At 38.3% G+C, this 14,858-nt stretch overlaps 1 protein-coding gene across 1 annotated transcript in view; it reads right to left on the bottom strand.

The window, feature by feature from the left end:
- LOC117024613 (uncharacterized) overlaps positions 1–14,603 on the bottom strand; it is a 69,730-nt gene extending 55,127 nt beyond the window's left edge. The window contains exons 1-2 of the mRNA XM_033110023.1: positions 14,417–14,603; positions 12,260–12,370 (exon numbers count right to left, since the gene is read on the bottom strand). Of these exons, the coding sequence (XP_032965914.1) occupies positions 12,260–12,370; positions 14,417–14,603 (298 nt within the window). The remainder of the gene's footprint in view (positions 1–12,259; positions 12,371–14,416) is intronic.
- Positions 14,604–14,858: the final 255 nt, after the last annotated feature.

Consider the following 14,858-nt stretch of genomic DNA (forward strand, 5'->3'; position numbering starts at 1 on the left):
CACAAAATTATTAGCTTTTCCATCCCTTACCTTTTTTTTTCTGTTATTAGTTTCAGGTGTACAACACAACGTAAATGATTAGACATTTATAGTCCTCACAAAGAGATAGCCCCAACAAGTCTACTACCCGTCTGACCTGACACCATACATAACTATTACAATACCATTGACTATATTCCCTCCGCTGTATTTATATCCCATGGAAAAAAAAAAAAGAAATACACACACACATATTATATATATATTTAAATTATAGTTGACATTCAATATTATTTTATATTAGTTTCAGGTGTACAGCAAAGTGGTTAGGGATTTATATAATTTATGAAGTGAACCCCCAGTAAGTCTAGTACCCATCTGACACCATACATAGTTTCTACAACAATATTGACTATATTCCCCATACGGTATTTCACACCCCTGTGACTATTTTGTAGCTGCCAATTTGTACTTCCTAATTCACCCTTTACCTTTCTCATCCATTCCCCCGAACCACCCTCCCATCTAGCAACCATCGGTTTGTTCTCTGTATCTATGAGTCTATTTCTGTTTTGTTTGTTCATTTACTCTGTTCTTTATATTCCACATATAAGTGAGATCATATGGTATTTGTCTTTCTCAGTCTGACTTATTTCACTTAGCATAGTATCCTCTAGGTGCATCCATGTTGTTACAAATGGTAATATTTCACTCTTTTAATGGCTGAGTAATAGTCCATTGTATAAATGTACCACAATTTCTTTATCTAATCGTCTATTGATGGGAATTTCAGTTCTTCCCATATCTTGGCTATTGTGAATAGCACTGCAGAAAACATAGGGGTGCATATATTTTTTTGGAATTAGTGGTTTAGATTTCTTTGGATAAATACTCAGGAATGGAATTGCTGGGTCATAAGATAGATCTCTTTTTAATTTTTTGAGGAACCTCCATACTGTTTTCCATAGTGGCTGCACCAACTTGCAATCCCATCAACAGTGCACAAGCGTTCCCTTTTCTCCACATCCCGCCAACATTTGTTTGTTGATCTATTGATGGTAGTCATTCTGACAGGAGTGAGGTGGTATCTCATTGTGGTTTTTATTTGCATTTCTTTGATGATTAGTGACATTGACCATATTTTCATATGTGTATTGGCCATCTGTATGTCCTCTTTGGAGAAATGTCTATTCAGGTCCTCTGCCCATTTTGTTAATTGGATTGTTTGTTTTTCTGGTATTTAGTTGTATGAGCTTTTAATAAATTTTGGATAGTAAACTCTTATCAGATGTACCATTGGAAAATATCTTCTCCCATGCAATAGGATGTCTTTTTGTTTTGTTGATAGTTTCCTTTGCTGTGTAAAAACTTTGTTTTTGATGTAGTCCAATTTGTTTATTTATTTATTTTTTTATTTCCCTTGCCCCAGGAGATGTATCAGTAAAAATATTACTAAGGGTAATGTCTGAGGGTTTTCTTCCTATATTTTTTTCTAGGAGTTTTATGGTTTCAGGTCTTACATTTAAATATTTAATCCATTTTGAGTTTATTCTGTATGGAGTAAGAAGGTGGTCCAGTTTCATTTCTTTGCATGTATCTGTTCAGTTTTCCCAGCACCATTTATTGAATACACTGTCTTTACCCCAATGTAAATTCTTGCTTCCTTTGTCGTAGATTAAATGACCATATAGGCATGAATTTATATCTGGCTCTCTATTCCTTTCCATTCTACGTGTCTGTTTTTATGCCAATACCATGCTATTTTGATTACTATAGCCTTGTAATATAATCCAATATCAGGTAGCATGATACCTCCAGCTTTCTTCTTCTTTCGCAGGATTGCCATGGCTATTTGGGGTGTTTTATTGTTCCATATAAATTTTAGGGTTATTTGTTCTAGTTCTGTGAAAAATGCCGTTGGTATTTTGATAAGGAACATTGAATATATGTATTGCTTTGGATAGTATGGACATTTTAACTATATTAATGTTTTCTATCCATGAGCATGCTATATGTTTCCATTTATTTGTATCTTTAATTTGTCTCTTCAATGTCTTATAATTTTCTGAGTACAGGTCTTTTACTTCCTTGGTTAAATTTATTCCTAAATATTTTTGTTTTGATGCCATTGTAAATGGGGTTATTTTCTTAATTTTTCTTTCTGATAGTTTGTTATAGGTCTGGTTAAAGTCTTATAAATTTTGTCTGGTTAAAGGTTTATAAATTTTGTTTATTTTTTTTTGAAAAAAAACAGCTCTTGGTTTCATTGATCTTTTGTAAGTTTTAAGTCTCTATTTTGTTTATTTCCACTCTGATCTTCATTATTTTCTTCCTTGTACTCATTTTGGGCTTTGCTGGCTGTTCTTTTTCCAGTTCCCTTAAGTGTAAAGACAGCATGTATATTTGAAATTTTTGCTGTTTCTTTCAGCCTTGCCTGTGACCTACCTGTGGCTACCTGGTAGGAGCTACTAAGCTATATGTGGTTGGCTGATGCCTGTGCTGGAAGTGGAGGTGTGTGGGTGGCCTCGTGATGAACTGAAGCTGGCTGCCCCAGTATTGGGCCTGGGGCAGCTTAGCAAATAGCCCAGTGCCCCCCAGGCCTGTTGCCACCTGCTGGCTGCCTATAAGTCAGCCATTGAAAGAGCCTCCTTAGGTGTGCCAGCTGGGCTGCTTGACGTGGTATTGAGAATGCCTTCGGCAGCATTAGGTGAGTGGGGTGGGGTCCTAGGGAGTTAGGAGGCATGGCCAGTTGTTTTCATAAAGTTAATGAAGATTCAGTTCTTGAGCCAGTGCTTGGTCTGTGACCACTTTGCAAAACTCCCTGAGGACACCGCAGCCAGCCTCCCCTCGCCTCCACCTCCTAGATCCCTGTGAGCTGCCCAAGAGAGGTTGCGGTGCAAGTTGAGGCTCACTGCTCCCCACCAAAAGTTCCCCAGGCAGCCAAGGGCCATCCATTTTATAAAAGGCTTCAGTTGCTTAAGGGCAGGGGCCGGCCACTCAGTAGCCAAGAGTACCCTGGGTGCTGCAGTGCTAGCTATGCGGGGCGGGGACCCGGGATGTCACGAATGGGGTGTGCACATGAGGATTTCACCAGACCAACGCAGTCTCAGATTCGGCCCTCTGGGGGAGGGTTCAACATAGAAAAGATGGCGCCTTCCTGTAGGCCACACATGAGGGGCCTACATGAGGTAAGCTCCACACTGAGGCAATGGCTGCTGTCCTTTTATCCCTCACCCTGAAGTCACACAACTCAGTCTTTCCCTGTATGTCTCTGATACCTCTCGAGTTGCCACGTTTTCACAGGAGACCAGGTGAGTGTTTGTTTGCAAATGAGTCTGTGTGTGGGCCCTTTAAGAGGGCACCTGGGTTTCCAGCCGCCTTTCATCTCACTGGGTCAGGCAGACAGAGTTCTTGCTGGTTTCACTGCCCGATATTGTGGGAACTCCTCTTCCTGGCACCAGACCCATAAGCTGGGGAGCCCAGTGAAGGGTTGGGACCCCTTCCTTTTCCTGGAGGGCCTCTGCCACTGAGTGTCCCTCCCATTGTTCAACCACTATCTGTGGTTTTGGGGGTCAACCTGTTTTATGTCTCTGTCCCTCCTACCAGTAATGATGGTGGCCTCTTCTTTATATCCATCGTAATAGGGGTTCTGTTCAGCTAGGCTTCAGATGATTCTTGAAGTTGACTGTCTATAATTTATTTGTAGTTTTGGTGTGATCCTGGGATGTAGTAGACACAGCATTTACCTAACTTGCCATCTTGGACCTGTCTCTCCACCTCTTCTTTCTCTAAGCGTCTTCCCACTGTGGAGAAAGGACTCACATACCGTTGCCTACCTCTACTGCTCATCCCAGAAATCTTGCTTGCTTTGGGGGGTGGGTGGGAGGAAAAATGTGGGACAACGAATGGTTTGAGGTGAAAGAGTCAAGATAACCGTTTGTTTTATGAGATGAAAGAGTTTGAAAATCTTGTTAACAAATACAGTTCTTTGGTGATGATGCACTTGAAGAGAAAAGCTCTCATGTGGTTTGAGAGCTTTTCTTTTCAAGGACATCATGCAGATTGGTGCAGCCACTATGGAAGGCAGAGTGGAGGTTTCTCAAAAAATTAAGGATAGAATTACCATACGACCCAGCAATCCCTCTCCTGGGTATCTACCCAAAAAATCTGAAAACATTTATTCATAAAGACATATGTGCTCCAATGTTCACTACAGCTTTATTTACGGTGGCCAAGACATGGAAACAACCATATCTTCGATAGATGATTAGATAAAGAAGATGTGGTATATATACACAATGGAATGCTATTCTGCCATAAGAAAAGATGAAAAAAATGCCATTTGTGATAACATGGATGGATCTTGAGATTATTATGCTAAGCAAAATGTCAGACAGAAAAAGTCGAGAACCATATGATTTCACTGATATGTGGGATATAAAACTGAAAACAACAAAAGAACAAGACAAACAAATGAAGAAACAGAAACTCATAGACACAGACAATAGTTTAGTGGTTACCAGAGGGTAAGGGGGAAGGGGACGGTAGATGAGGGTAAAGGGGATCAAATATAAGATGATGGAAGGAGAACTGACTCTGGGTGGTGAACACACAATGTGATATATATAGATGATATATTACAAAATTGTACACCTGAAATCTACGTAACTTTACTAACAATTGCCACCCCAATAAACTTTAATTAAAAAAACAAAACAAAAGAAAAGCTCTCTAGCGAAGTCTTATTCCCCAGCACTATTGCCTAGAGTTTTGGAAGTAAGGAGTTGTGGGTGAGGTTATTTACAGCTACAGGAGAGAGAAAAATGATTTCTTTTTCTAATTCACACTTTCTGCTTGGATCACTGTCTTCTTATTATGCCACCAATCTTAAACTGTGTCAGAGTCGCACCTCTGCTGTCAGACAAACTCCACCACCCTCACAGGCACAGAAGAGAAACGTGCAAGACATGCACTGTCCCTCAGGCCTGCTTGGTGGGCTGGCACTGGGTTCAGCTGTGGAGGTCCCAGACTCCAGAAGCACTTCTGTCTTGTTTTTAGTAAAGCCTGCTCTTAGGGAAACAAAGGAGCCATCACAGACTCAAAGGACTTCCAGGCTGATTAAGCTTCATTGTTTTTCTTTCCTCTCCTTTTCAGCATTTTTCCTTGATGATTAAATCTTCTATTTGAGTCTGCAAGTAACTAGCTCTATAAAAGCCAAACTAGAATGAATGGGGGGCTTAAGTAAATAAAGATTCATGGAGCTATTGTCATTCCCAGTGTGATACTGAATATTTTCTTAAATCTGTTTTGGGTTTTCTATCAGCAAAATTAAGGTAATTTGTATGTGTGTATTCGAATAGTAGTACTTTTGAATAGAATTATTATTTGATTATTTTTATTTTGCATTATAATAGTCTGTATTGTATGTTACTATATTATTCTATTATTATGAAATAGAATTATTATTTCAATAAAATTATTGAAAACTTGACCTTGTAATGTATGGTGGATCCTCTTTCTAATGCTAGTTTAGGGAGATATAACATCTGCAATGGAAGCTAACAAAATAGACTTCTAATCTTGTGGCTGTAAACTTTTGGCTATGCCTCCAAAATGCTGGGCTGTGTACTATGCTATGTTGGCTTTGAAACAATGCCCAGGGAGATTTGATTAAAATTACAAATGTACAGGCCACCACCAGAGAAATTCTGTATTTAAAAGAGTTTCTCTGGTGAGTCTGACATACAGTTAGGTTTAAGATTTAATGTTTTGAAAAAAGTGATTTGATGTTTAAAAATTTAAATCAGCAAAGTAGCAACCAGTAATATAATAGGATTTTGCCAAAGTTTTAAAATACGTGGTAATGAAACTGAGCAGAAATACATAGTGGTCAAAAAGATATCAATTAGTTTTAAGAAGTTTATGCAAACAGATACAAGAGGCAAGGGGAATCATTTAGATTTTTAAACAAGCTCTTAATAGATACTTCATAAATGTATATTTCAAGACCTCTACACAAAAGATGGATTTAACAAAAGACTCTATCAGTTGTTTCATGATTATTGCTTTCTTCAAATAAGTTGGTGACTTTCTCTCCCAAAGAGAACCCCCCAAAATTTGTTTCAAATTCTATACATTCTAGAAATACCCTGACCAATTTATAGGCTTGTTACCTTAGGCAGAAAGAACAGGGCTGCAGGGAAAGAGGGGCAGAGGAAAGGAAGGAGGAGGTGAGGGGAGAAAATAGAAGGAGATGAGGTCATCCTTGGGAAAAGGAGCAGCTATCAGACTGGTCAGAACTGGGTTCAGTGGGCAAGAGCAGACCTAGGACATCATCTTGCCCCTCAGGTGACTTTAAGCTAATTATAATGGATTATAATATTACTAGCATGGCAGCCAAGAAAAATCTCCACTCCCTATGTCACCCTGACAGTACTGACACGGGCCAAAGGAGGAAAAAATCCCTCCTTCCAACAGGGAAGAGTGGTCAGCAAGGACCCACCTGGGAATGCCTATAACACCACCCCTAAATCTTGAATGTTTCGCATCCTCATTTTAAAGGTGATAAAATCCTCAGTCTTCTTTGTTCTTTGGGGCAGTTGCTTTTCTTCTGGGCCTGCTCACTCTCATGCCATTTTGAGAGTGTATTATTTCTTTTAAAAATAAATCCACTGCTTCTTTGGCTTTGTTTGTGTAACTTATTCAGTACACCCTTGAATTCTTTTTTACCAAGAACCTGTTCTTTGGTAACAGGCTTGCTAACAAAATTGACCGTGTTAAGCGCTACATAAAATTAATTTATTCCTATTATTTTTCCCTTTTCTCCTTCCTCCTTTTTAGATTCATGGTCGTGCATATTCTTTCCACAGACCCACGGCATCTCAGTAATCCTCTTTGTTTTCGCCCTCCTTACCCATTACAGCCAATGGATTTTAGAGCATAGACAGAGCTAAAATCGGATATGGGTGGGTTCCCATTCAGGAGGCATCTTTCTGTTGCTCTTGAACTCTGGTGCAGACTGCGGAGTTCATCATAACCCACACAATTTCCTTTGCAATGCAGCTCCCTTTTGTTTTGCTTTGTTTTACTTTATCTCCCTCTGTTCCTGATTTTCCTCACATATTCTGCTCCCCACAACAGGCACTCACTGAACATGTTTGGTATAGGACTGTGGGCATACTCATTTGTGTATGTCACTTTGTTTTACATAGATGATGTTATGCTAAGATCTCATTCTAGTTCTGTCTTATTTTATTTTATTTTTTTAACTCAAAACCATTTTTAAAAGGATCTATCCACAGTGCTGGCTAAATGCACATCTCCTGTATTGTTTCAAAGTGCGGCACAGAAGTTCAAGTACGTGTTCATTATTGGTCACCCAGACTTGCCAAACACTCTCGACCACACAGAACACTGCAGTGAATGTCCTTGTATTTGTCCTCTCAGCAGTTTCTTTGGACTCATAAACCCAGAAGAGCAATTTGCTAGGACAAAGGATTTCTAGGTAATTCACTAGATGTTGCCAGCTTGCTCTCTGAAATGCCTAGAGCCCAACAAGAGTGCATGAGGAGTCTCATCTTTTCATATCCTTACCAAAACTGGCTATAATTTGATTTCTAATTGCCACCCCCCAACCTGGTGGATGTAAAGTGTCATCTTGTTCATTTGCATTTTTCTGATCACTAACAAAGTTATTCTCCTACAATTTCTTTTATTGACATTATGTTTTTAATTTAAAAATTGTGTCTTTAATATACCTGAAGTCCAACTTTGTACATAGTATAAAGTATAAGGCATTGTGTAAGTAGGTATAAATCCATCAAACTTAAGAGTTCTCTATCAAAATGCTGCACTAAAAAATTTGTCCTTTCTCCGTTGTTTTTTGTCACTACATTTATCGTATATCAAGTTTTTATAAATATTTAGTGTGTTTCTGAGCTTTCTAATCCATTCCATCCCACTGGTCTCTTCCTGTGACAGTACCACTTTTTATTTATTATTATTATGGTTGTGTAATATATCTTAATATCTGTTATGAAAAGTTCCTTTGCCATTGCTTGTCCTATTCATAAATGATATAGCTATTGGTAGACATTTAGTCTTCTACATATATTTGAGGATAAATTTGATAAGCTATTCAAGTATTTTAATAAAATTTTATTAAAAATGTATTGAATTTTTAGAGAAATTTTGGGAGAATTAAGATCTTTACAAAGATTTTCCACCCATATACTAGGTATCTCGCAACACAATTTAGATTGCTACCTGAATCTCTCTCTCCTGGGCTGTAGCACCTTTTGCTCAGATTAATGCTTTATATTCTTAAAAAGAAGATACTATACAAGGTCTGACAATTAAGTTCGTGAACTCATCCTAGAAAAAGTGCTACATACCTCATTGCTGAATATCACTATGGTCACCTTCGAAGTACTCCCCTTGGGAAGCTATGCACTGATGCCAGTGCCTAGTCCACCCTTCAAAGCAATTTTTCTCCTTCTGGAATGGCCATCAGAGCTGTCATTGTATTACCCTTGATGTCCTGAATGTCATCAAAATGTCTTTCTTTCATTATTTCCTTTATCTTTGGGTAAAGAAAGAAGTCATTGGGGGCCAGATCAGGTGAGTAGGGAAGGTGTTCCAACACAGTTATTTGTTTACTGGCTAAAAAGCTCACTCACAGACAGTGCAGTGTGAGCTGGTGCATTGTCGTGATGCAAGAGCCATGAATTGTTGGTGAAAAGTTCAGGTTGTCTAACTTTCCACACAGCCTTTTCAGCACTCCAAATAGTCAACTTAGTTAACTGTTTGTCCTGTTGGTACAAATTCATAATGAATAATCCCTCTGATATTGAAAAAGGTTAGCAGCATTGTTGCAACAAGTTCACTAATTTAATTGTCAGACCTCATATATCTCCAGTTATTTAGGTCTTCTTTTATGTATTTTGGACAATCATAAATATTTTAAAATAAAGTCCTTGTGTGTTTTTTGTTAGATTATTTTCCATCTTGTAGTTTTGTTGCTGCTGTTAATCATACGAGTATATTAGTTTCCATTTATTTTATTTTTGGTTATTACTGGTGTAGGGGAACATTACTGATTTTTATAAGGAAATCTTAGTTTGGTCAATCTTTATTTTATTAATTCTAAGCATTAGCCTACTGATTTTGTTATAATTATATAATCTGCAAATAATAATGGTTTTGTTTCTTTCCTTCTAGACTATATACCTTTATTTCTCTTTCTTGTGTTATTGAATAAGTCAGGACTTTTACCATTATGATAAACAGAGGTCACGAAAATTGGCATTATTCTTCTCAATGTCAAAAGAAATGTGTCCAAAGTTTCTCTATTAAATGTTTTGTTGTTGCTGTGTATATACTTTAATATAGTTTTCTCTTTTCATAGTTATACTTTTGTAACAGTTTTTATTAAGTTATGAAAAGAAACTTCTATCCTACTATTTAGGGAATTTAAATATATATATATTTAATAATTTAAATATATATATTTAATAATAAATATATACATATTTATTAAACTCTTACATGATTTTTTGTTCTATTGAGATAGTCATGTGATTTTTTTCCTTTAGTCTATTAATGTGATTAATTCTGTTAAAATATTTGCTTATGATAAGCCATGCTTATTTAGGGATATATCATTTTAGATTATGATGTATTTTGTGTAATTTTAGTAAAGAACTTGATTCAGGTAACTGTTATTTGTTCTTAGGATTTGTACACCTACATATTCATAAATAAAACCGACATATTATTTTATTTTTCATCCTCTATCTAGCTGGTTCTGGCATCAAGGTTATAGTAGCCTCATAAAATGAACTGAGAAGCATTCATTCTTTCTTATTTTCTGGAAAAACTCTATAGAATAGGGATTATTTGTTCTTTGCATGTAGGATAAATTTCATCTATAAAAGTGACTAGTGTCCTGGGCTTTTGAATAGGAGATAGAGTGGTGATAGAAATAGGAGAGCAGTGAAGTGGTCTTTTTGTTTACTCTATGAGTATACATATCTTTATTATAGTATTACAGATTTTGTATTTATTCTTGCACTAATTTTGGCACTTTAAATGCTTTTCAAAAATGTTCTTCTTTACCCAATTTTCAAGTTTATTGTTTTATAGTTGTTTGAAGTAGTGTTTTATTATTTTTAAAACTATTTTTTCCATTTTTATTATTTTCTTATTTATTCTTTATTTTGTTTATTTGCATATTTTTTTCTTTCTATCATTTCTCAGTTAGTCTTAGAAATGCTCCAGCTGGACTGATCCAGCTGGACTGAAGGGCCACCCTGATGTTTCCCACTGACTGTTCATAACAGGTGCTACTGTTTGTCTGGCTTTCAGTGGTGATGGAGCGGGGAATGGCCACCCAGGGCCAGATGGGGGAGAAAAACTCTAAGAAGCGGTCCCTTAAACATTCCCTTATATGAGGTGCTCAGCCCTTTTCTGCTATTGGTTGTAGATCCCACCCCTCTGAGCATACATGACAGCGCTGTTTCCTCAAAAGTCTCTTACTGTCTTTACTTGAGAGCCTCAGGTATACAATTCACCTCTCTGCTTCTGAGGCTTTTCCACTGTTGGGTTTGAGAAGGATTGGCAAAGGCACAGCGAGGTTTCCTGAGAGGCAGGTTCTTCTTGGGGAAGACAGGCCGAGGCAGCAAACAAGGGGATTTAGCACCTCGATTGTAACAGCAGATGAATCCATTCTACAAATAGCTTCCAGAAACAGCACAGGTGAGGGTGTTGAATTTAGCTCTTCTCTCCGTACCAATGTTAGTTCATCATCTTTTCAAAATCCCAAATCCCTCCATTCAAGTTTTAGAGATGTTTTCTGCCTTTCATTAACTGATATAGTGAGGGTGAATGGTTCAGGATTATAAAGAACATTAAATTCTTGGGGAAAAATAAAAGAAGTCCTAAGAGTGGAAAAATTACTAAGATCAGGTTTTATTTAACTCAAAAAAAAAAAAAAAGCAAAAATAATCACTTGTGAGAAAGAATCTAGGAACAGCGAAATCTAGAAGTAAAATAAAATTCCCTTATTGCATGGGATTTTACTAATTCGTTAGTGTAATCATTACAATATGATCTCGATTTCTCATCTGTACTGCACATAGGGTAACTATTCGTGTAGGACTTATAAGTATTGCTACATATGTTAACTGACAGTGTCCTTGGATTCCTGGTGTATCTAGTATATGACAAGTCCTACAGAGTAGCCAAATACTAAGCTAAATCCTACCTCAAAACTGTCCAGAATAGCTTCTCACAGGACAACATTTGTTAGTGATTTTCTTGTCCTGTCTCTTTCTGGTGGTAACCCCCAAGCATAACGGCGTCCTGACAAAGGGCAAGTGATACTTACTGCTCAGCAAGCTATACGCATGGCATGTGTGGGCTATCTCAAATGTACACATTTTCATATCTCACTGCTTATAATATACTTCGGGGGTACAGAGGTGTGCAAACAGCTTTCAGGAAGCCAGGAATAGGACACCTCACCAAATAATTCCAAGATGGAACACAGCATTTGCCAGCTGTATATTTTTAGGTCTGTGGAGAGATAAGGATGTGTAACATGGTATCAAAGGCAGTAACTTGTTTTGCAGAGAGGGTGATGGTATTAAGCTTTCTGCAAAATGTAATGCAAGTGGACACAAGAGTATGGGGCGTGTGTTACTGTTCTCTTGGTGGTTCCATCCAGGTCAGAATTGCTTTAAAGGCAGGCTTCCAGTGGCCTTAGGAGAATACGTAGAAGCTTTAGATTTGTGCTTTCTTCATTTCTCTCTTTTTTAAAAACGTTAAAACCCTGAGTTTCTTAACTCTGAAAACTAAAGAAAAGAAAAAAGGAAGAAATAAAGAGAGACAGGAAGAAAGAGGCAAGAAAGGGAGGAAGGGAGAGAAGGGAGGAAGGAAGTGAAATATGAATTTTTGTAAAGAGAATATCATCACACTGCTAGTTTTTGTGACAAGCAGTTTAAGGAAATATTTTGGTAACAAATAGAGCACATTTTGCTTACTGCCATTATCTGGTTTCACCTTTGTGGCTGGCCACTGATACAGAAGGAACATGGGGCAGAAGTGTGATTTAATTCCAATGAAAGATCGTGTTGATAACAAGGCATTAAAGGGAGCTTTGGGAGAGAAGTGCAGTTAGACCCATTCTGCAGTTGCCTCTTGCCCCTGTTCGATCTCCCTGGTAAACTGCAGCTTTCTGTGTGTTTAGATTAACTCTAGACTCCGTAGCTCACTCACCTACCTTTCCTTGCGAGGTGCACAGCTTCGGCATGCTCGGCACTGGTGACCTCGGTGCCATTGACGGCCAGCACTACATCTCCAATCTGGAGCCCGGCTTCCTCAGCGGCGCCGTCTGTAAGCAGTCAGACAACACGGGTCTCATTGAGGTGGGGTCCTAAATTGAGTGCCCTGCTGTTTGTCCTCTTTTTAAAAGGCTCTTTCTCTAAAGGGCCTTTCTTTCCAACTTTAGACAATTGACTATGTCATTAATAAGAAGGAAAATGCTGTCCTCGCAGCCTCCCTTTCATTTCCAGGACCAGGTTTCTTTCCACATTCAGCCAGGCATCTGTGTGGCCTCTTTGCAATATAATAGCAGCTGCTCAGAAACTCAATCTATTCATCCACCAGCAGGTTGAACTGCTAGTTCTCATTCCTTCATTGCTGTTAGGTCTCTTTGTAACCCTGTGAAAATCACTTAACCTCAACATCTTCATCTGTAAAAAGGGGGCTGGGGCACAGCTTCTCTGCAGGATGATTGAGGGAACAAGTAATTGAAATACTTATGAAGTTGTGGCAAAAACAGATCTTCGAGTAGTCAGAGAAAAACAAAAAAGAAAAAAAAGAAAGAAAGAAAGAAGGAGCTGCTTTTTTTTCATAGTATAGGTTCCTTTCTGAGGCACCTCAGAAAGGAAACCAAAAATAGCCTAAGATTTAGGATTTCGAAGGTAGGAAGAACCTCTTCTAAGCTATGTATTTTATCCCCTGGTTTTCTGATATCTGGTAGCACTTATTGTAACATACCGTATATTCTCTAGGGGTGAAGAAGGACACAATAAGCCATTTTAAGGTTAATTTCTTTTTAATAAGGTCTCCCATATATTTGACCAAGCTTCTTTCTGCAGCACTTTCAATCTATTTTTTCTGTTTCACTTCAGTTTGAATCCATTTCCTTTTTCTTAGATCTCAGTGCTGGGTGCATGTGTACTGTTCATGGATGTGCAGACTATTATGTCATTATCTAGAATGTCATAAACCTACTCAAAGAAGTTTAATCTTAAAGCATGACTCAATTGGTGAGGTAACACAACTTTGAATATTTTTAGTAATAACCACAATTTTGTCTAAGTCTGTTTATGAAGGTAGAGAACGTCTTCTCTGCTTGGATAAGTAATGGCCAATCAAAGTAGGAAAGTAACTGAAGAATAATATTTGATATTTCCATGCATTTACATAATATCATCCTTGTAATGAATTAAAGTCTCATGGTGTGATTGCTCATTTGAATGAATTCTTCAATAGTCTTAAAGGACGCAGAGGACTTGCTTATGTCAATGTCTTCTGAATTGAACTCCAAAATGACAGTAGTGGTCCAGAGATGAATTTCTATCAATTTTTATATTCCCTATGCTATCAAATATTAAGTCTTATATATAGTTGTCTCCCATTAAATATATATTGACAGAATGAATGAACCAAAAATTATACTTTCAAGAGGTTTAAAAATCCACTGGGAATGGAAAGGCTTGCACAATCAAAAAGAAAAGTAACTTTGCAATGCAGTGAGTGGAAAGTGTAAAATAAATAAATATTGTGAAACCTCAGAAAAGGGAATACTTACTCCCATTTGAAGTGATTAAGAAATGCTTTCCAGAGGAAGTGGAATTTGGTATGACCTTGATGAATAAATAGATTCTCCACAGTGGGGAGTAATGAGAAGAGCTGGGTGGCAAAAGCTGCTGGGTAGTCACAAAACAAATTCCTGGATTTCTGAGTTGCTTGGCTTCAGGGTGAGGGCTGGAGGGGCGGCTTTCTTCTGGATGGAGGAGCTGGCAGAAGCCATTGTTTTTTTGTTGAGCCTTCCCCTTCCTCCAGGCAGACAAAGACAGACACCATATCTGAGTCTCCATCAAACTGGCTATCACACTTCACCTGCCTCACTTTAGTGATTTTCTGACACTACGCCCCACTTTCAGGTACACCCAAGCCACTTCCAGTTACTTTTCTGTATAAAAGGCCTGCCTTAGGTCATGCTATGGACTTTCCTAAAATCTCTCAAAGGTTTACAAAACTCAAACAACCAGTATCTGGCTTTGGAGTGTCCTGTACCTCTGGCTGAGCAGCCCTAAGGCCAGCACTAGCAACAGCTGGCCTTGGCTCATGGCTTGGCCTCTCAAGGCACCTCCATGAACAGCGCTGGTGGTGGCCATCTCTGGATTGCTTTGTGGCTCATGCCAGATGGCCCTAGGCATGGCACAGGCTGCAGCTGAACTTAGCCTGCAGCAGGTCCCCTTCCAGGAGTCCCTGGGAATGACAGGCCCAGTGGCCAGCATCACCCAGCCACCTCCAAGAAAGTTTATAGACTCCATGATGCTGGCCTTCCCTGAGCTTCTCAGGTTTAATATGCGGCCCCTTTATCATCCACAACTACAAACTTCCTCTAGAAAAACACACAAACACACATTTTGCATATAATTTTAGAAGATTCACGGATGCTCAGAAAGATTGAATTTTGAGAAAAACTGGGATTTAACCCTGAGAAGTAAGAGGGGTTTATCTAACGTGGGCTACCTAGCCAGTGGGGAAGAAGGTTTCCCATGTGTACTTCGTTTAAAATCTACATA

The sequence above is a fragment of the Rhinolophus ferrumequinum genome, chromosome 7 (assembly GCF_004115265.2).
Source record: "Rhinolophus ferrumequinum isolate MPI-CBG mRhiFer1 chromosome 7, mRhiFer1_v1.p, whole genome shotgun sequence".
Classification (NCBI taxonomy): domain Eukaryota; kingdom Metazoa; phylum Chordata; class Mammalia; order Chiroptera; family Rhinolophidae; genus Rhinolophus; species Rhinolophus ferrumequinum.